General features: G+C 41.3%; 1 protein-coding gene across 3 annotated transcripts in view; it reads right to left on the bottom strand.

The window, feature by feature from the left end:
* Positions 1-23,875, bottom strand: part of LOC144606891 (zinc finger MYM-type protein 4-like) — a 140,820-nt gene that overhangs the window by 88,640 nt on the left and 28,305 nt on the right. Inside the window, exon 1 of one of the 3 annotated variants that reach the window (XM_078423356.1) lies at positions 6,623-6,742. The exons of the other annotated variants lie outside the window; for them this stretch is intronic. Within the exon in view, the coding sequence (XP_078279482.1) occupies positions 6,623-6,685 (63 nt within the window). The 5' untranslated portion in view covers positions 6,686-6,742. Of the gene's footprint in view, positions 1-6,622; positions 6,743-23,875 lie in introns of those variants that run through there. 3 annotated transcript variants of the gene reach the window in all.

Raw genomic sequence — 23,875 nt, 5'->3', positions numbered from 1 at the left:
TCTAGTGTATGGTCGTTCCTGTGCAGCAATTCTGAACTTGAACACATCCGTTTCAACGCACTAGTGCAATCCCAGTGCTCTTTCCATTGGCAGACTGTCTTCATCCAAGTCCAACTCCTTGATCTCCTTGGTTCTGCTTTCTTGAGGAATGGATGCTAAAACAGCACGGCTGTTGCTGATCTATTTTGACAGCATGAATCCTCCCATTTGGTTGATGGCAGTCAGGTCTTTTACCATCTGAACTGCTTCCTGTCCCGAATGCATAGATTTTAAACAATCATCTACGTAGAAGTTGTTCTTTACTGTGTTTGTCTCCTCCGCTAGAAAGCGAGCCTCGTTATCTTCAGCAGTTTTCCTTAATGCAAAGTTTGCACAACTTGGTGAAGCACGGCTCCAAAAAGATGTACCTTCATCCGGTATTCAACAAGATCTTGCTGCACATCACCATCGGGCCACCGCAGAAATCGCAGATAGTCAACAAGCTTTTCTGATACCTTGACCTGATGTAACATTGCTTTGATGTCAGCCATCAAAGCAACCGGTTCTTGTCTGAATCTGATGAGAACTCGAATGAGTGAGTTGGTTAGGTCTGGACCCTGCAGTAGTTGGCAGTTAAGTGATGTTCCTTTGAACATTGCACCACAGTCAAAGACCACCCTTAAAGTTCCTTTCTTTGAGTGATACACCCCGTGATGAGGGATGTACCAGAGTTCTCCATCACTTCGATTCAGCTGGTCCACTGGTATAACCTTTCAGCATAACCATTGTCAATCATTTCTGTGAGAAAAGATGTCTATTCATCGTGAAACTTCTCATTCTTGCCAAACTTGCATTTCAAGTTCTGGATGTGTTGCTTAGCAATGCAGCGGTTACTTGGCATGCTGGCGTTTTCTTGCTTGAAAGGCGAGTCTAGTCAATAGTGTCCATCTGTCATCCTTACTGAGCGATTCATAATATCTTTACATCTTACATAAGAACTTTACATCTTCTCTGGACATTGACTGTTTCCTTGCTGGTTCTTTCACTGAAGTCATGATTGTATTGTTTGACCAGTAGTTCCTCAAGGTTTGCAATGGATATTCAATTGATAGCAGCAGCAGGGCAGCCATTTACATCCCTGCTGTCGTTGTCTCATCTCAGGGGACCATAGATGACCAACCCCAGTTGGGCATTCGCACAGCGTATGGTCCATCCCCTTGGCTGTTGACCAGCTCCAAAGGTTCCAATACCTTTAAAGCATTTGTCCCAATGAATAGGTCAATGCCATTCAAGAATCTTGATATCCTTCAAGTTAAGCCATTCTTTCAGGTCTTCTTGTCTGGGAATGTTTAGCTGAGAAACAGGCATAGTCTTATGTATGAACACATCAGATAGTTGAATAAAATCGTCTTTGTCCAGACTAGATATTTCCAAACCTGAGATATGACAACTGATCACAGGCTTCACTTGGTTCATGGTACGCAAGAGAATTTAGGTCTTTGGTCCTGCAATGTTCAGCCTTCTCATCAAGCTTTCTGTACAAAAGGGAGATGAACTTCCATGATCCAAAAATGCATATGTTTGCAACACTGTACTCCCCTTGTGGTTCTTTACTTGCACTGGTACAATGGAGAAGATGCAGGTTTCATCACCGGCCCCAATATACCCACACATTTGAGATGAGAGAAAAGCATCACTCGCAATTGGTTTTTCATTCTGTTTTGTATGTTCTGGTTTCTTTTCTTTGTCCTTTTGTTCAATGTGAAGTATTTCAGGCTGATTTTGGTTGCACACATCACAAGCCAAACGACTCTTGCAGTCTTTGCTCATGTGACCTATTTTTAAACATCCAAAACAGACTCCCTTCTCCTTTAAGAAGTCTATCTTTTCTTTGTGCTCCTTCTTCTTGATCTGTGCACACCGCCCCAACGTGTGACCGCTTTTGTTACAGAACAAACAAGAATCTTGTGGCTTGGCGGGATAAGTCTCTTTTCATTCCCTTAGTGTCAGATTTTCTTGCACCTGTGAAGTAGAGCTTTTGACAGTTGCAACTGACTTGGCCTCCTGGATGTTCCCAAAAAGTGGATCTGGTAGTATCTTCACTTGTTTTTTTATGAAGTCTACCAGGTCAGAAAATCTAGCTAAGTCCAAGCTTTCCTGTAGCTTACATGCCCTATCCCTCCACTTGTCTCCGAGCTTGTACGGCAGTTTTAGAAGGATAGTCTTCATATTGGAAGTGATGTTCATTTCCTTCATATAGGTGAGATGTTCAATTGCAACAACCTCTAAGGAACAATGAGAACGCTTGCAATGCTTTCACATCTTCTGATCTGATCACACACCAGGCCAATGTCATGACCATATATGCAGTGGCAATCTTATGCTCATTACCGAAATGCTCTTTAAGCAGATTTTTTGCCTTTGGATAGCCCTGGGCTGGAGAAAAGTGTTCACAGCTGCGGACTAAGTCTTTTGCTTGACCTTTAACATATTGCTCTAGAAAAAGTAAGCGGTCACTGTTATCATTAGTCTTTCTTTCCATTCCTCTCTCAATTGCCATGATGAAAACTTCATACGGCAAAGAATCACCATCATAAACAGGAATGTCTCTTGGTGGTAGAGTAGAAGAAAGATTTTGTTGAGCCAGAAGAACAGTGATATCATTTTGCTTCTGAATTAGGTTATAGATATCAACTTGGTTTCCATCAGGGCGGGATAATGCAATCATGCCCCTGCACACAATTTTGTTCATGAGTCTGCCTTTTGCCTTCAAAGAGAGTATTGAATTAGGTGGGTCCTATCATGAGCTCTGACAGATGGTCCCCGAGTTGTTTGTTTTGGCCTAACAACCTGTTGCACTTGATCAGGCAAGTATTCAGCTGCATCTGGCTCTAATTTACCTGATGTTTCCTTTCAAGCAGTTTCTTTTCTCAAATAAGAGTTCATCACATCAGATACTCTGGAGCTGCTTCTTGTTCTCATGGCCTCAAGTACATTATTTATTCACAAAATGCTGGAGTAACTCAGCAGGTCAGGCAGCATCTCAGGAGAGAAGGAATGAGTGACGTTTCGGATCGAGCCGAAACATCACCCATTCCTTCTCTCCTGAGATGCTTCCTGACCTGCTGAGTTACTGCAGCATTTTGTGAATAAATACCTTCGATTTGTACCAGCATCTGCAGTTATTTTCTTACGCCGCCTCAAGTACATTGATTCTTGCATTGGTTGCTGCCAATTCAGCATCTAGTTCCAGTTGTTCTTTCTTTCTTCTCAGCTGTTCCTTTTGTCTCTTCTGTTCTTCCTCCATTTCCAATTCTGTTCTTCCTCCAATTGTTCTTTTTGTGCCTCACGCCTGCCTTACATGGCAGCAACCCATTCTATGAGAACCACCATATCTGCCTGAGCTTTCACGCAAGCAGAGAGCATTGAAGAGGCACATGATGAAGAACAAGATTTGTGGCTCAACTTAGGTTTAAAGACATTTGAAACATGGTCATCAGGTCCAATGTCATCTGAGATTACATCACTCGGTTGTGTGGCACTCCCAGCAATGAAGTGTGTAATTTGCTGACCAACCTTAGATAACCACATCCTAGTATCTTGTGTAAACCCGATAAAAGTTTTCATTGTTTGGTGAATCCACTGATCTTGCTTTTCGAGTTCATCTTCAGGCAGTGGTAAATTCACCAAAGCCTCATAATTTTCTTTGACTTCATCACAGAGCTTGATTCATTGAGTCAGGTTAGATTGTACTTCATTTACATTTTCACTTGATTCCATGAGCTCTTTCATCATTTCCATTAACTTGACAGCTTGCTTATACCTTGAATTTTTTATTTTCTGGTGCTTCTCAATGAGCGATTCCAAGCCCTTGGCAGTGGGCTTATTAATCCTCTTTTCCTTTTCAGAATCCTTTCTGATATCGCCATCTGGTGGCTGAACATCAGATCTAACCACAGACATCTTGTACACTATCCCTTTAAGACGTTTTGACTTAAAACGTATCAGCACAAGTTTTCAAAACAACTGATATCGTGGGATTCTCAAGGTCACTTCTTTGTTCTCAATTCTCCATTACAGCAGCCATTTTCCAAAAGAGCTTCTGGCATATAGCCTTTCCAATAAAGCTTAATTGTACGTACTCACTTTCCCTGTGCATTGGTTTTCGAAGTTTCCAATTGCTGTTAGGCAGATTAGCACAGGTGGCGACCTTGTCCAGTCTGTGGGATTTGGCATCAGGCTTGTGAAATAAGACAATCCTTGTTCCGTCCAGTTGATTCACACTGGATTCCAGTCTCATTCATTGAGCCAGTTCTTACTTAAAGTGTAATGGCAACTTTCATTATTTTCCAGTAAACTCTTTTCTGATTGCCATTACTCTACAGGGAGTTGGAGTGATCTTAACGCAAGCCCAAACAGAGAGATCTTCCAGTCGTTTTTCCAGTTTAATTAGTTGTTTATTGAAGTAGTTGTACAAACAAGGAGATGAACATACCAGGCTTTATTTATTGCGGTACAAGTCGTAGCTGGCTGCTCTGTTCCCCCGTCTGCTCACAGCTCTGGTCGCAGGCCTGGTAAGAACTGTATACTCTCCCCCCTTGTATCTAACTCCTCCAAGTCCCTGAACCCATATATATATATACACCATCGAGTTCTGGCTAACGACCGCCCCCAAGTGTCCAAAATAATACGGCAAGATACATCTAGATAAAATAATATAATATACTAACAGCAACCAGTCCAAACATAAATGGCTCCTACAGATATGTTGGACGCAGAAGCTGGTGGGGTCTATCCAATCATAAATGCTGCCCGACCTGTGGAGTTTCTCCAGCTTTGTCTTCTTTTTTAAAACTAGCATCTTCAGTTCCTTATGTCAACCTCAGTTGAATCTTGCAAATAAAGTAAACATTACAATTACTCTTTTTCCATTTAAATAAGAAATTGTAAATTCTGCACAAATTAAAGAGAATTCCATTCTTATGTAGAGGACTTTGCAATCCAAGATTATCTTTGTCACGCGGACACTGGAGGAACAGCGCCTCATATTCCGCATGCGTAGCTTATTAATGCATAGGAACATTGAATTCTCAAATTTTAGGTAACTCTAACAGCTCCCCCTCCCCTTTCTCACCCACACCCTTCTTTCTTCCCTCTAATCTGAGCCCCATCTCGACTGGCACCTATTTCCCCCCTCCCACCTACATCCCTTTCTCCAGCTTCACAATTTGCAATTCTTCAACCCTTTTGTTTCACACCTTCACACTTTTTTCATCTCCAGCGTTTGCCAACCATGTACTTATCCAACTCCCCCTTGCCTGTGTTCACCACTGGCTACACTTTGACCTACTCTTCCTCTTCTAGATTTCTCTCTCCCCCCTCACACAATCAGTCTGAAAAAGGGGCCCCAGCCCAAAACGTCACCTATCAATGTTCTCCAGGGATGCTGCCTGACACAACATTGTTACTCAGGTTACTCCAGCATTGTCTTTTTTTCTATCTTTGTCTGGATTAATAAAGACTATAAAAATTCAAATTTCCTACCATTCATGACTACAAGTATGTTTGGTAACATTGTCACTGTTTCTATGACTACCTGCAAAATAAATCAAAGTTGCAAATACTGAAATTTATCGGGATTTCCACTTGTTCAGTATAAACATTTCATGTACATTGCGTTATCAACTGTGCTCATCAATTTAATATTAAATTTGTCTTAAAGGTCCAATTAATCTGTCGCATGCCATTCTGATGTACGTTGAGTCATAAAGTAGAAGATATTTAATCCAGTAAAATAACTGATCTAATTGGTAATCCTTACATTTCAACAACATTCGGGAAGATTACAAGAAATAGACAGCATTAGACAGAATTGTAGGAAGCGAGTTTTAACAATTAACATTTAAATCACACACCCAGGCTGCTCGTATCTCAAGGGCGCATTTCACACAATGGACGCGCAAAAAGCTCTGCAAGATTTGTGGAAGGAAAAATCATCTGAAGTTTTGGTAATTAAATGATAACTACATAAAACTTTTATTTAAAAAAAAAAAAAAGTTTCGATGTAAATATGCTCGCACTTTCATCAAACATAATGTTGATCTTTTTCTCTTAAAACTAACGATCCGGCTCCCGATAAATAAATCTTGACCACTCTCTCAGAAACAAAAGCACAACACGGCATGGGCCACACTATCGCGATGTTAAAAAGGCCCCATTCAAAGTTCCACCTTGTGTTATTTACAAGCGACAAAAACATAACTACAATAGCAAGAGAGCCCTCCCGCCACTTAAGCAATATTTTGAATTCCAATAAGCTCCAGCCTGCAGAGCGTTACTTGCCTCTCCAGTAAATAATGCAAGTGCACGCGTATTTCAGTGTGGTATAAAGGGGCCACTGACTCCGAAGGCCTTGAATGTGTGTGCTTGTGTCTCTCCTGGACTGACAAGTGACCACCCCCCCCCCCCCCCTTTCCTCTCTCCCCTCCCCTCCCCTCGCCGGCAGACCACTCGCCTCAATGCGCTTCCACCTCTGCTTCTCAAAGCGGGCATTTTTACATTTGAAATACCAGTTCGACCGTTAAGCGAAATGCAACGACGACGCACGCAGGCAGGGGAGTGATAGTTAAGGCGGCGGACCTACCGTGCGCGATGAACCTGTGCATCTGGAGGAGCGGTGATCACCCTCCTTTCTCGGCTCCGCCATGTTGGTCGCACCAGCACCGAGACGTCACGCAGGCCGCCGCCGCCAGACGCAGCGCGCCGTGACGTCATGCGCAGGCCGTCGTCAGACGCGGCGTGACGTCAGGCACAACCGGAGTGGGGGGGTGTGGCCTGGGGGGGCCGTGACGTCACCGGGCCGAGGCGGCAAATGGGGTGGCGCTGCTTGACTTGGGCTCTTGGTCCTCCAAAATATCCCAAATGGAATTTAAACTGGAGGTGGTGGAGAATGAGGGGAAAAGACTGTGGCGAGAGGTGAGCATCCTCCAGCCCCACGCTGTGTGTGGGAAGGAACTGCTGGTTTACACTGAAGATGGACACAAAATGCTGGAGTAACTCAGCGGCACAGGCAGCATCTCTGGATAGGGTTGCCAACTGTGTCACTCCCAAATAAGGGACAAGGTGATGTCAATGCCCCGCGCCCCATGTGCCCTCACCCAGCCAGCGGCCACTACTCCTGCTCCACCAATGGCGGACGCCCGGACCTCCGGACCTACATTGTCCGGGCCTTAAGCCGCCCCCGGGCCTAACACAGATCGAAGGTAGAGACAGAATGCTGGAGTAACTCAGCGGGTCAGCCAGCATCTCTGGAGAGAAGGAATGGGTGACGTTTCGGGTTGAGACCCTTCTTCAAACTGAGAGTCAGTCTCAGTCTGAAGAAGGGTCTCGACCCGAAACGTCACCCATTCCTTCTCTGCACAGATGCTGCCTGACGCGCTGAGTTACTCCATCACTTTGTGTCTACCTTCGATTTAAACCAGCATCTGCAGTTTTTTTTCCTTACTTAATACAGGTCGATTGAGTCAGCTGTTTTGTACGCAAGGTATTTGAACTGAGGCTGGAGATAGAGAGAAAGTGTGTAGTGGATACAGAAGAGGCGAGCTTCAGGACCGAAAAAGAGGCTGGCGTCCGGCGAGATTTTGCAGGGAGATAAGAGAACCGTGTTAGCCTTTCCATGAGAGGAAGCGACGAGGGAGGGACTTGTGAGAAATCTTGCAGGAGGCGAGATGGACATCGAACGGCAACAGATCTGATGAGCCGGTTGATAAAATCTCAGAGCTGCTACCTGCTGTGACAATTCACCAGGTGTTCGCTCCTGTGGGGGCTGACATTCGGGAGATTTAAGTGGCATCGGTTCTCAGGGAATTTGTGAGCGCTCCGACTGAATGGGGTGGTGGGGATGGCGTGGGCGGTTGAGAGACGCCAAAGAGATTTAATAATTAAAATGTGGAAATTAAAAACACTCAGAGGCAGAGGAGAGAGATGGAGGGGGGGAACTAACCCGGAGAATGAAAACCCACAAGTGCCTGGCGGTCCAACCCTGAATAGTACTGGTAGCAGTCAAATACGGGACAAGGTGCTGTTCCGTATGGGACAAACCAATTTAGCCCAAAAAATGGGATGTCCCGGCTAATATGGGACTGTTGGCAACCCTATCTCTGGATATAAGTTATGTGTGTGTTCATTTCAAAGACACCAACATATTCATTAGGTCCCAAGTTCTAGGAGAAGAATCAGGCCATTCAGCCCATCATGTCTACTCCGCCGATCATGGCTGATCTATCTTACCTCCACAACCCCATTCTCCTGCCTTCTCCCCATAACGCCTGTTATGCATAGTCAAGAATATCTGCCTTATCAAGTCAATCTCTGCCTTAAAAAATATCCATTGACTTGGCCTCCACAGTCATCTGTGGCAATGTATTCCACAGATTTACCACCCTCTGACCAAAGAAATTCCTCCTCATCTGCTTTCTAAAGGATCGTCCTTTAATTCTGAGACAATGCCCTCTGGTCCTAGACTCTCCCACTACTGGAAACATCCTCTCCATATCTACTTGATGGATTTGAGTTTAGAAGCAAGCAGGTCCTACTGCAGTTGTACAGGGCCCTGGTGAGACTGCACCTGCAATTTTGGTCTCCTAATTTGAGGAAGGACATTATTGCTGTTGAGAGAGTGCAGCAAGGTTAATTCTCGGGATGGCGGAATTGACATATGATGAAAGAGTGTATCACAAAATGCTGGAGTAACTCAGCATGTCAGGCAGCATCTCAGGAGAGAAGGAATGGGTGACATTTCGGGTCGAGATCCTTCTTCAGACTGATGTCAGGGGGGCCGGGACAAAGAAAGGATATAGGTGGAGACAGGAAGACAGTGGGAGAACTGGGAAGGGGGAGGGGGAGGGGAAGAGAGGGACAGGAAATATTTAAAGTTGGAGGAGTCAATGCTCATACTGCTGGGCTGCAAGCTGCCCAAGCGAAATATGAGGTGCTGTTCCTCCAAATTCCGGTGGGCCTCACTATGGCACCAGAGGAGGCCCATGACAGAAAGGTCAGACTGGGAGTGGGAGGGGGAGTTGAAGTGCTCAGCCATCGGGAGATCAGGTTGGTTAAGGCAGACTGGGCGAAGGTGTTGAGCGAAATGATTGCCGAGTCTGCGTTTGGTTTCACCGATGTAAAGAAGTTGACATCTAGAGCAGCGGATATAATAGATGAGGTTGGAGGAGGTGCAGGTGAAACTTCTTTACATCGGCGAAACCAAACAGCCTGACCTGCTGAGTTACTCCAGCATTTTGTGATACCTTCGATTTGTACCAGCATCTGCAGTTATTTTCCTACACTATGATGAAAGAGTGGGTCGACTGAGCTTATATTCACAGGAATTTAGAAGGATGAGTGGGGATCTTATAGAAACATATAAAATTCTTAAGAGATTGGACAGGCTAGATGCAGGAAAATGTTCCCGATGTTGGGGGGAGTCACAGTTTAAGAATAAGGGGTAGGCCATTTAGGACTATGAGGAAAATTAATTCACCCAGCGGGTTATGAATCTGTGGAATTGTCTGCCACAGAAGACAGTGGAGGCCAATTCACTGGATGTTTTCAAGAGAGTTAGATTTAGCTCTTAGGGCTAAAGGAATCAAGGGATATGGGAAAAAAGCAGGAATGGGGTACTGATTTTAGATTATCAGCCATGAACTTATTGAATGGTGGTGCTGGCTCGAAGGGCCGAATGGCCTACTCCTGCACCTATTTTTCAATGTTTCTACTTTATCCAGGCCTTTCACTTTTCACTAAATTAGGTTTAGTGTTGTGCTTTTGAGCCTTGAGGGCACATTGATTACAATAGAGAAGTTTGGACTTGCAATCAAAATATTACACACCAAATTCCCACAGATATCAAAGTCATTAGTAGAAATGTGCAGGAAGTAACTGCAAATGCTGGTTTGCACCGAAGATAGATACAAAATGATAAATGACACAATATGCTGGAGTAACAGTGGGTCAGGCAGGATCTCTGGAGAAAAGGAACAGGAGAGTCTGAAGAAGGGTCTTGACCCGAAATGTCACCTATTCCTATTCTGCAGAGATGCTGCCTGATCCGCTGAGTTACTCCAGCATTTTATGCCTATCTTAATTAGAATATTATGTCTTTGCAATATTAATGCATAACAAAACAAAACAGATCAAGAATAAATTAATGCAGATGTTGGGTATCTGAAATAAAACAGAAAACCCTTACAATACTCAGCATCTGTAAAGAGGTCGAAACAGTCAACATTTCAGAGTTCACATCTGGAACTATAATCTGAGCATTTCCTCCAGTATTATTTTTCTTTCATTTCTCATTTTAAAGAAGAAATAAAAATACTTAGCACACAATGAAGGAAACTAATAAATGTTACTATCATTCTCTCCATGCTCTGCAGTGTCCACCAGAAGTACCACATGATCCCTCTGTAGTCACCCGCAAACAGACAATGCGGTCTATATATTTATAACTGGTTTTAAAATCATTTTTTTCTGTTTCACCACACAAGGTCATGTATATTTTTAACACATGACAAAAATTACAATCCTGATAATTAAGAGTGAAGTATAACATGGAAGAAATGATATGCATAGTGTCAAAATAAAACTTGTCGTATATAAAGATAATCTGTTCATGAGTTGTAGATAGGAAATTGAATACTTCCTTCATATGTAATCATAAATGAGATAATCTAATGTTTATCTATTAATGAACCATTGAACTAAATGGTAAATGTATACATGGTAAATATGAATTCCAAAGAATTCCAGAGAAAAAATGTACACAGATTTATCTCACAAATGATAAACGATACTGTTTTACATACTGATTCAACTGGGTTTATCCACAAAGCATATCTCAGTTTGCAGAAGTTTGTTTGGATAACCTTCATACAGTAGTCTGTTGAAGTACAGGGGTGAAATTGCAAGGAACATTAACAGCATTTTTTAAAGCATTTAACTTCTTGATTGAAGTATTTAACGGCAGGCAGCTAGTTTAAAAAGCTCTGCGTACATGTTCACATTGAAAAGACATCCAGGATTGCCTCAACCAATAAGGCAATATGGGTAGAGCTCAGGAATAAATGATTACCACGATAGGTTTATTCTATAGGCCTTCCAATAACAAACAGGAGTCAGGGGAACAGATATGTAGAGAGATTATGGAAAGATGCAAAAGCAACTGAGTGTTGTAATTCCCCACATATTCACTGGGGCTCACGTTGCCAGAGCCTGAAATGGGGCAGATTTTGCTGGGTACTTCCAGGAGGGTTTCTTGAAACAGTGCACAGATAGTCGAGTGAGGGAATGAGCTACACTGGACCTTGTATTGGGAAACACATTTGGTCAGGTGATCAGAATTTCAGTGGGAAACCATTTTAGGAATGTGATCTTAACTCCATAAGTGTTCCGATAGTTACTGGCATGGATAGGACTGGGGCTCAGGTGAAAGTGCGAAATTGAGGAAAAGATAATGACAACGGTAATTAGGCTGGAGCTGAAGAGAATAGATTGGGACCAACTGTTATTGTCTGTAACTCGGGGTCATTTTAAGGCCAACTGGCCAGAATGCAGGACCACCATGTTCCTGTGAAAATGGTTTGGTTCAGAAACCATGGATGATTGCGGTTGTTGCAAATTTAGTCAAAAAGAAAAAGAAAGCATATGTAAAGTTAACTGAAATCGAGCAGAGCTCTTGAGAAATATAAAAGTAACAGGAAGTAACTCAAACTGTGAATCAGGAGGCCTATAGGGGGCCATGAAATAAGAAGGCTTAAAGAAATCTCATGGCATTTTATGCATACATTTTTATCAATGACAGATGACAGAGGCTGAAAACAGGATGTGGTTCTGCATAGCGAATACAGAGAGTTAGCAAAGAGGTTAAAAGAGATCTCAAGGGTAGTAATCACTGAATTACTCTCAGTGCCATGAACTTGTGAGGGTATAAATAACCCAGATGAATGTCTGGCTGAGGAACTGGTGCAGGGGCAGAGATTCTCATTCTTGGATCATTGGCATCACTTCAGGGACCTAGGTAACCTGTAGAAGAGGAAACTCAAGGGGACCAATATCCAAGAAGGGAGATTTGCTCTTGCTACGCAGGAAGGTTTAAACTAGATTGATAGGGGGATGGTCCAAGAGCAGAAAATAGGTAGACAAGAAGTTGATGGAAATTACTGCCGTCAAAGAGAGCAAGATTGGTGGACAGAACAACCAAGAGCATGGTAAAGTGAGAGCGAGGATTGGTGGTTTAAGCTGAATTCATTTCAATCCAAGAGGCATAAGGTCATAAAGAATAAGTGTAGAATTAGGGCCTTTTGACCCATCAAATCGACTCCGCCAATCAATCATGGCTGATCTATCTCTCCCTCCTAACCCCATTCTCCTGCCTTCTCTCCATAACCTCTGACGCCTCTCTTTGACTGCAGCATAATAGGAAAGGCGGATGATCTCAGGGTGTGTATTGGCTCAAGGGACTGGGATATGATAGCCATCACAGAAACATGGCTAAGAAAAGAACAGGACTTACAGCTCAATGCTCCAGGATATAGATATACAGGCGTGATAGGAGTACAGGTAAAAGAGGAGGGAGGGTTGGCATTTTGCTGCAAGAGGACATAATAGCAGTGTTTAGAGTGGATATTCTTGGGGGATCATCCAGAGAGGCCATATTGGTGGAATTGAGAAACAGGAAACTTTGATGGAACTATATTACAGACCTCCAAATAATCTGTGGGAATTAGGGAAGCAAATGTGCAGGAAGATCACAGGCAGCTGTATCAATAATAAGGTAATATCAGTGGGAGATTTTAACTGGATGAGATGGAATTTGTTAAATGAGTCCAAGAATGTTTCCTTAATGAATATGCAGATGGCCATATCAGAAAAGGGGACAGCCCTTGGCTCCCCCTCAGGGAACGAGGTGGGGCAAGTGACATAAGTGTCAGTGGGAGAACACTTTTGAACCAGTGACCATAATTGTATTAGTTTTTAAATACCCAGAGGGAAAGATAAAACTGGTCCACAAGTTGAGGAACCAAACTGGGGCAAGGCCAAGTTTGGAGGCATTAGGCAGGAGCTTGAAGAGGTCAACTGAGTTAAACTGTTTGGAGGTAAAGGGAAATCTGGCAAGTGGGAGACTTTTAAAGATGCAATAGCAAGAGTTCAGGGACAACCTGTTCCTGGTAGGGTGACGGGTCAGGCTGGAAGTGTTCAGGTAACCCTGGATTACGAGAGTTAGAGTCTTTAGTTCGGAAAAAGGAAGAGGCATAGATCAGGTTCAGGCAGTCAAGATAAAGCGAGTCCCTTGACGAATAGAATCCTTAGGAGAGAATGAGGGAGGACAATGAAAAGGGATTTGGTAGGTAAGGCAAAGGGAAAATTTAAAGAGATTCCACAGAAATATTTTGAATAAAAGGATGGTTAGGGAGAGAATAGGTCCCCTTAACGATTTGCATGGTCCTCTATGTGTAGAGCCTCAGAAGATGGGTGAGATATTTAATACATATTTCTCATCAGGTTTTACTGTGGAGAAGATCATGGAAACGAAGAGAATGCAGAGACCCTTGGTGAGATATCTGCTTCAACTTACAGAAGACTGGAAGGTGGCAAATGTTGTACCGTTATCAAAGAAGGGCAGCAAGGAGAATGCCTGCAAACTTGATATTAATGGATGATAAGTTACTGGAAAAGATTTTGAGGGACAGGACCAACCTGCATTTGGGTAAAAAATGACTGAATAGCAATAGTCAGTATGGATTTGTGCACGGGAAATAGTGTCTAAAAAAGCGAAACTGTATTTTGTTGAAGAGGGAACCAAGGATCAATGAAGGCAAGCTGATGAACCTTGTCCATATGAACTTTAGCCAGCCCTTTGACAAAGTCTGACATGAAAGGCTTGTCTGGAAGTTAAGATCTCATGGGATCCAGGAAGATTGGATGCATAGCAAAACATATAGTGTTGGAGGAACTTGGCAGGTCGGGTAGCATCTTTGGAGGGGATGGACAGACACCATATCGGGTTAGGACGCATCTTCAGAACTAGTCTGTCATTGATGTCAAAAGGGATCTTAAGGTGCTCATCCATTGCTCCCTGAAAGTGGCAAGCATGTAGATAGGATGTTGAAGAAGGTGTACAACCTAATTGACTTAATTGGTCAGGGCAGTAAGTATAAAAGTCACAAAGTAATATTGCAGCTGTAAAAACTTTTATTAGGCCACATTTGGAGCATGGTGTGCAGTTCTGGTCATCGTGTTGCAGGATGTGAATGCTTTGGGGAGGATGCTAAAGAGGTTCACTAGAGTGTAGGAAAGAACTGCAGATGCTGGTTTAAATTGAAGGTAGACACAAAATGCTGGAGTAACTCAGCGGGACCAGGACAAGCAGCATCGCTGGAGAGAAGGAATGGGCGACGTTTCGGATCGAGACCCTTCTTCAGTGTTACTAGAGTGTTGCCTGTATTACATAGTATTAGAGTTTGGACAAACTTTGATTTTTTTCACTGGAGCATCACATGTTATGAGGGTGACATGAAAAATGAAAGTAGCAAATTATTAGAGACCTGGATAGGGTAAATAGTCAAAGTCTTTTTTTTCCCAGATTGGAAATGTCACATATTGGAAGGCATGGCTTTAAGGTGAGAGGGGCAAGGTTTAAAGGGGATGTGTGCAGCGTTTCTTTTACAGAGTGTAAAGGAATATGCTGCCAAGGAAGAGTAACACAGCGGGTCAGACAGCATCTCTGGGGAAAAGGAATAGATGACGTTTCGCGATTTTGACTCGAAATGTCAACTATTCCTTTTCTCTGGAGATGCTGTCTGATCCACTGAGTTACTCCAGCTTTTTATGTCTATCTTTGGTTTAAACCAGCAACTGCAGTTCCTTCCTGCACATGCTGCCAGTGAAGCTGGTGGAAGCAGATACGATAGAAACATTTCAAGAGGCATTTAGACGTATACATGAATGGGCAGTGAATGGAGGGATACAGTGTGCAGGCAGATGTGCAGTTTAAATTAGTCTGAAGAAGGGTCTCGACCCGAAACGTCACCCATTCCTTCTCTCCTGAGATGCTGCCTGACCTGCTGAGTTACTCCAGCATTTTGTGAATAAATACCTTCGATTTGTACCAGCATCTGCAGTTATTTACTTAAATTAGCACCATGGTCAGTACAGACATTGCGGCCCAAAGGGCCTATTCTGTGCTGTGCTGTTCTATGTTCTGTATATGATATTACTCAATCAGAAAGAAATTTGAATGTAATTTAATTTATATAATACAAATATTATATAATATTTGTAATTCATATGGATACATAAATTATATATGTTAAAATGTATTTCTATGGCCATCTTTCCAATACAAATTCCTTTGTCCATTATCAGGAGGGAGAATGGGATTAAAAGAATTTTAAATGTGGACATAAAACTCTCTCATGGGTGAATGTTTCTAAAATATTAATTGAATTGCATTTTCATGTCCTGGACTGAAACACTTTACTACAGGGCCGGATCAGCTCTTGACTGCCCACATGTAGAATGATGAGGGATGAATTATTAAGGGTTTTCTACATGTATATTACTTTTTTTTTTAAAAACTCATGAACACTTCTACTTTGTAAATTTTAGGAGATTTGGCATCTTGCCAAATACCCCACCTAGCTTTCACAGGGGTACAGTAAAGAGTATGCAGACTGGTTGCATCACGGCCTGCTTTTGAAAATCCAAACACCCAAGAAAAAGGACAGCTTTTTCAGAAGATTGTCGACAATGCCCAGTCCATCATGGTATTAACATCCCCACCATTGAAGCAATCTATGAAAGTAGATCAAGATGTCAGCTAATAGCTAAAGTGGAAATATGATAAAAAGAAACTAATATAAGCCAATATTCTAAGATTCACCCATTCAATATCCAGCATGGCCCTGTAGATCATCAGTGGAATGTTTGATAAAATGACCAATGCAACTTCTCCGAGGTTAATGCAGGTGCATTAATAATATAATACATTATTTTACATACTCGTAACATCGTGAAATATTCCACATTGTGCATTTCTTCACCGCTCCAACTAGTGATGGAGCAGGAGTGTTTTTTAAAAATACAGTGGAATGGTGCCATTTATACAAGACCAAGGAGCTAATTGTTGACTTCAGGAAGGAAAGGCCGAGAGTCCATGAGCATGAATTAATCGGTGGGAGAGTGGTGGAGAGAGATAACAGGTTTAAGTACCTGCGTTGTATCTCTCTGAAGATCTATCCTGGGTCCAATTTTTTTTTTTTAAAGGTCATCAACACTTCTACTTTCTTGTAAATTTTAGGAGATTTGGCATCTTGCCAAATACCCCACCTAGCTTTCACAGGGGTATAGTGAAGAGTATGCAGACTGGTTGCATCACGGCCTGCTTTTGAAAATCCAAACACCCAAGAAAAAGGACAGCTGCAGAAGATTGTCGACAATGCCCAGTCCATTATAGGTATTAACATCCCCACCATTGAAGCAATCTATGAAAGTAGATCAAGATGGCAGCTAATATCCTCAAAGACCCTCACTGCCCTGGCCATGCTCCCATCTCGCTACGATGATAGTACAGGATCCAGAGAACCATTACCACACACTTTAAGAACAGTTTCTTCCCCGTTATCCATCAGGATTTTGGGCCACATTTTCCAACCATGACCTCCAAAGGCTTTTGTATAGGAGTTGTACTATGTACAACAGCCTACACTGTTATGGTCTGATTACCTAGTATAACTGATACAATATATTTATGATATTATTATTTATTGTTTTTCTATTTGTTGTCTTGTTGCTTTAATATGCCTGCAAAAGCTGCAACAAGTAAGGATTGAATTGTTCCTTTCCCAGTGCATGTGACAATAAAACACTCTTGTTTAAGTGGGAGAGTCTAGGACTGGAGGTCATAGCCTTAGAATTAAAGGACATTCCTTTGGGAAGGAGATGAGGAGGAATTTATTTAGTCAGAGGGTGGTGAATCTGTGGAATTCTTTGCCACAGAAGGCTGTGGAGGCAAAGTCAATGGATATTTTTAATGTAGAGATGGATAGATTCTTGTATGGTACGATAGTGCGGGTGTCAAGGGTTATGGGGAGAAGGCAGGAGAATGGGGTTAGGAGGGAGAGATGGATCAGCCATGATTAAATGGTGGAGTAGACTTGATGGGCCGAATAGCCCACTTCTGCTTCTGATTTGAAGATAGACACTCTTGATTTAAAGATCTATGTGTATAATAGCTGTGCAGAGATTAATATCAACAAGCAGTTTTACATCTCTTCAACTGATTTAGTATAGTTAATCAGAGTGAGTTAAATAAAAAGATATTCATGAAATGCTCTTTTGTTAAGCCTATAAATAAACATGCAAAAAACATTTAAGCTTTAAAGAATTGCAAAATTGCAGAAATCAATGCATGTGTGACACATATGACAAAATTGTCCGCTGAAAGGAGAAAAAGAACATGTCAAAGATGTTTCAATCGTTTAAAATGTGTTTAGTATTTTAACGAAAGTAAATAAAGAAAGAAGCAGAAACTATGAAAATTTGCAGATATGTCACGGAATGACTCCTGATAACTTAATATTTCAACTGAGATCCAAGAACAGAGCCAGGGAAGATTGTGTTTCCAAACAATTTAAGGACGATTCTTAAAGATTGGCAGAAAGATTGCTTTACCATTAGAAAGTAAGAAATACATAAATTTGTTCATCTTACCATGGCAACATATTTTGCTCAGAATGACTCCTTGTCATAAAATAGTCTGTATAGATTATTTCCTTGCCTTGAATTTTTAAATGAATTATGATGCTGAACCAGGCTTGTTCACTGTTTTAACTTGAAGATTGTTCTGCGTCAAATAGAGGAATTGCTGAATGAAAATAATTCATTTATGTAATTCAATGGTTATTTTAGAATCTGGGCTGGTCTGTTTAACCCACAATTCCATATACTGTATTTGGTAAATCCAATTCTCCTTTTGCTTGTGAGCAATGAATTGATTAAATTCTTTTTGGTGAAATGAGGATTGAATTATTGTCGTACAGTTCTTTTTACATCCAGCTCTAGACTTTGTTCAAAATATTAAGTGGATGATTATGAATCAATATCTTGTAATCAATAATAATTAATCCATGAGTACAGGCTCAGAGATGTCAAACGCTCATCATATTGTTAACCATATCATTCCCAGGATCATTCTCATAAACCTCCACAGGTCCCTCTCCAACACTCACTCATCCCTCCTCAGATATGGGGTCCAAAACTGCTCACATTTAACCCATCTGCAAAACATGGTGTGAAATATAAATATATGCTGCCTGGCATAAATGTGCAGTGGCAACTCAGGTCTGTTTTTCCCAGCACATCAATTGTATCATGCTCGAAGAGACCATCAGTTAGATACCTGGAGATCAGGCTTTTCAAACAATTGTCCTTTTAGAGATTGGGAGTAAACATCAATTGCAAGGCAAAAGAAATATTTAAATTGACAAGTGAGCAATGCTTTTGCATTGTGCAAGAGAGGTCTACAGTTACGTTGAAGGTCCAATGGGAATATATGTGTTCTTCCATGCACTGCATATAATATGGACTGCTGGAACCTTTTTTTTTGTCCCCATAGTTGGTTCCTCTACTCAGTTCTATCTTCTTGGTGGCCAGGCATCCATCTGCCCTATCTTGATTTCCGCCATTTTTAAATCAACATCACATTCTGGTATTGCCAGTCAGAAACCAAGCTTGAGAGTAGCATATTAATGGATTCCAGATCATAAAAAAGTTAGTTTATCTCCTGCAATAGATTGGACAGTCCGCCAGTTCACTCAAGTGTTCAATCACCCAATAGTTAATATCCACCTTTATTCCAAGAATAAACACATAACATCAGCTACTGATAATACTAGACTGACAATGCAGTAAATTTAGGAAGGGATATGAAAATTAAAACATAGAACAGCAACAAACATACTGTATATTCTTGCATCATGGTTCAACTCCATTGGTCAAACAAAAAACAGTTCATGAGTTGGTCTGGTTATGTCTGGTATCCAGTGTGGATCCATTACATTTCAAATGCTGTACACAAACAATTTTGTAACAACCCATTCACAGTTTGATGGATTCTTATGACCTGAAATTAAACATTTATAAGCAGATACAATTAACTTTGGCTGTTCACAAGCAGCTGCTACAATTTACCTAATTAAGCCATTTTCCCGTAAGAATTATTTTAACAGTGACCTACAAAAAGGGGGACAGACCTTAAACATATCTCATTTTTACAGTTAATGTCTTCTACAGACCACAAACTACCTCGTCAAATCCATTAAATGTGTATTAAATGTTCCCTCTCAAACATTATGAGATAATATAAATTATGACCTGATCACTATGTGGTAATTTAAGGACCTCTTGTATTTTCAATTCCCCTGCCATTTGCTTTTTTTCCTCATTAAGTTTTAAAATGCTGTGTGTTAAGTGATTCCCGTTTTTGGTGTGGGTCAAAATTATACATTATTTTCTTCTTTCTCCCTGGATAAACATAAGAACTGAAAGTCATCTTTTTTTGTTTCTTGTTTCTTTTTTGTTTCACCTTGTAGGGTGCGTTTACTGAAGTTCATTTACAATCAAGACTTAAATACTGAATTGCCCAGCTAATAATGTTTAGTAGTAATGCTATTAATAATGATATTAATAATACTAATAATGCTATTAATGTTTAGCAAGAGAGACCAATTCTCACATATAAGTTATTTTTTCCTTTGTTGGAATTTTAACCTCCACACTGGAACAGATGTGTACATTTTACTTGCGTAAAGATGTAATAGTCGGATACATGGGAGGTGGTCTCGGAGGGGAAGATGCTCCTCAAACTGCGGAGCATCTTGGACAATGCACTCACGCCCTCTATGACACGCGTCCCTTCACCCACCAAGATGCAGTCCTTCTTCCCTGTGGTTATCAAACTATACAACACCACCCCCTTCTGCCGTGGGGTAAACTGACTCCCCTCACCCCCCCCCCCTCCCTTCCACTCCACGCCCCCACCCCAATCTTTGCACATCCCCAATCCTTTCCACTCATTACTTTAATTTCATGTTTTATGTATCTGTGTTTTTATAACTGTCGACAGATCATTTTCCCTCCTGGGCTAAATAAAGTTCTATCGTATTGTTTCGTAATATTTATAGGTAACTCTTAATTCTTGTTCACTCTGTTCTCATCCAAGTGAAAAGCCTATGCTCCCATCTGTCATTCTGTGCCTGAATGGTCAACGGATGATAAATATCACTATATCAGCGTCACATATCCCATTTATATTCCAAGTTTACTGCATGAGGCACAGCTACCCTATTAGAAATGAATATAATTTCCTCGTCTCTAAGGGGACTGGGAAACAGGGATGCTGAGTACTGCCAAAACTCTCACCAATATCTTTTCAGTTATTTGAAAACTAAGCAAAAAAACGGTTACTTCTTCAGATCTAAAGATCATTAGGATCCAGTAAAAACATATTATTTTTGTACTCTGTTTCTATTTATAAAATCAAGCAACCCAGATGTTTTATTTTAGTATTATCAACCTACCCTGCCAGGGTTCAACTCAAATCACCATGTTATTTTGTCCCTTCACCCACTTTCAAATCATATATTGCCTGCAGTTTAATTGATACTGAATGAACCCGCAGACCCTCAGCATAGGAGCACCGCAAGGCTGCGTACTCTCCCCTCTCCTTTGCTCTCTCTACACCAACGACTGCACCTCCACAGACTCCTCTGTCAAGCTTCTCAAGTTTGCAGATGACACAACCCTGATTGGACTGATCCAGGATGGGGAGGAATCTAGCAAACAGATAGGAAGTGACACAACTGGCGTCTTGGTGCCATCGCAACAACCTGGAGCTCAATGCTCTTAAGACGGTGGAACTGATTGTAGACTTTAGGAGAGTTCTCCCTCCCCTCCCCCCACTCACCATCAACAACACCACAGTCACATCTGTGGAGTCATTTAAGTTCCTTGGAACCATCATCTCCAGGGACCTTAAATGGGGGGCCACCATCGACTCCACAGTCAAAAAGGCCCAACAGAAGATGTACTTCCTGTGGCAGCTGAGGAAACACAATCTTCCACAGGCAATGATGGTCCAATTCTATACTGCCATCATAGAGTATGTCCTCACCTTCTCCATTATGGTCTGGTTTGGCTCAGCCACCAAGCATGACATCCAGAGGCTGCAACGAATTGTTCGATCAGCTGAGAAGGTTGTTGGCTGCAACCTTCTCCCCCATTGACGAACTGTACACTGCAAGGGCCAGGAAGCGAGCGGGCAAGATCATCTCTGACCCCTCTCACCCTGGCCGCAAATCTTTGAAGTACTTCCCTCTGGAAGGCGACTCCGGACTGTCAAAGCAGCCACAGCCAGTTGTAAAAACAGCTTTTTACCGCGTGTAGTAGCTCTACTCAATAACCAAAAGTCTGTAGTCTCTTTTTGCTCCAGTTTATTTCACTCACATGTTTAAATGGTAATGTTGTATTCTTAATGTTTTATGCTTTATTCTTAATTGTTTACTGTATGTTCGTGTTGTTAGTTGCAAGTGGAGTACCAAGGCACATTCCTTGTATGTGTACATACTTGGCCAATAAACATTCATTCATTCACTCATTCATGTATAATTTGTGCACAAACCTGGACAAGCTCAAGGCATGGCATTCCATGGCTTTTTGTTTCTTATGTTTAAAGCTTAAGAAAAACATATCTTACACAATATTTATCATTGAGAAAGAACATGGCATTTTCTCCTGTCCTCCATTCACAACATTTCCACAGCAACTAAACAACCGTTTATGATCCCCGACATTGAAAACATGATATTCACGCCTTAGTGGCATCAAGCTTTCAGTCCTAGTTTCCTTCTTGACATCCACCTGCATTAATAGGCTGTCAAAGTAGGAGGTTCTGTAATCTAGTCCAGACATGCATCTGTGTGAATAGTGGTAGGCAGGCAGAGAACATTTTTGCTGCAAACGAAACCACTGCTAACACCCTTGTCATAGATACAAAGAAGAATGCAGCATAGAAGGGGCCTCTGACATATTGTGCTTGCATCAGCATGTTCAAGAAGCTATGCAATTGGTGCCACTTCCCTGTTCATTCCCTTTATCAATGTAAACTTGTCCGCCTCAAATATTATCTATTTCACTTCTAAAAACTATTACAGAATCTGATATCACCAGCGTCTGGAGAGCAAATTCCTCAGTGAGCTCACCACTATTTAAAGTTATCCTGAAATATGTATAAAAAGGTGGTTTGTGGAATTCTCTGAGTAATTATGACCTGAGTAGCTTTGAAGAAAGATGCAACATGGGACAGCAATGGCAAAACAGACTTTTGGACATTGTGTGGAAAGGCCGGAGAGAGGAGATGGAAATTCTCAAGAAGGCAGAAAACCAGCAGACACATACTTAGAAAGTTAGTATCTCTGAGGACTTGTTCCTCAAAGGCTGTTTCCTGAAATGGCCTCCTGTTAATTGTCTTGAGAGTCAGCTTGAGAGTCAGGGTCACCAGGGGAATTTTTAGTTTAATGAAGTCATTCATCATTTCATTTTCCAATGAAATTCTATCACTCAGCAAACATAAATATTGCAGTTAACAGTAGAATTCTGGTCATTGAGGTGCATTTAGAGAATTTAACTCTCAGATAAAAGTTATGTAGATGCTGAGTAGATAAATGGTAAGGAAAGTGTGACACACACAAGGGAAAAAGTTTTCACTTCTTCCAGGCAAACACGCAACCTCAACCATCCACTTAATTTTCATTAACATTAATGATTCACACACGACAATTCATAAACCTAAGAGGTAAAGGAATAGTTTCAATGAAGCTGACAATTGAAACAATAATGAATAATTGAAACACTATCCTAATTAAGGTCGATACCAGGGCCAACATATTGTAATGACCAAGATTTACTGAATTGTTTCACTGGATTCCAGGTATTTTTTTGATGTTTTAGGATGACAATTACACAAGTTGGTAATAATTTTGTGTAGGAAAGAAATGCAGATGCTGGTTGAAATCAAAAAATGCACTCACTGGTGCCATAAACAGTTCATCTCCGAGGTTGCCACTGAAGCATATGTGAGGCAGAGGCAAGAGAACCCCACTCTGCTATAACCAGCCTGTAACTCAGGATGCTCATGATAAGTGCTGCATTCCTGAAATAGAAAATAATTCCTGAAGACTTATGCTCTGCAATTTCATGGGGACAAAAATCTTTAAATGTAAAGTGCTTTTATAAAATCTTGCCTGATTGATAGTTTAAGTTGTCAGTGAAATATAAGTAAAAACAGACAGAAGTGAGACAGCCATTGAAAAAAATGCATTTGTTAAATAGTAAACCTTTTGTCTACTCAAATAACCTAGGGTTACAAGTATGAAATTCGAAAATATAGATGTACAATCTTTTACATTATTTCTTCAACAATAATCCAAAACAAAATATCCATGACTAAAACTCCTAATAAGAAATCCAAAATGATCTTCAAACTACGTCTGTGTTCCAGACATTTTCTCATTTACAGGAACACTAAACAATGACCATATTCTAGTACTAAGTTACTTGGCATTGTGAAATCTATGCATTAAAGATGTTGCTACCTTATTGTATTATGTGTACTTGGAACAGCAATTGTTTTGCAGAAACTTGTCACTCTTTTATCACTGGTAACAGTCTAGTCAGCCATCTTGGAGGCGTAAACCATTTTGTTTACTGATACTTTCAATTTCTCTGAATATTTTCCCACTTGCCTTTTGCTTTCTTCGGCAAAATGTAATGCCTGAATGTGAGTGAC

This window comes from Rhinoraja longicauda, chromosome 27 (genome assembly GCF_053455715.1).
Source record: "Rhinoraja longicauda isolate Sanriku21f chromosome 27, sRhiLon1.1, whole genome shotgun sequence".
Taxonomy (NCBI): domain Eukaryota; kingdom Metazoa; phylum Chordata; class Chondrichthyes; order Rajiformes; family Arhynchobatidae; genus Rhinoraja; species Rhinoraja longicauda.
The sequence above is the reverse complement of the archived record's forward strand: the minus strand, read 5'-3'. Positions and strand labels throughout refer to the sequence as shown.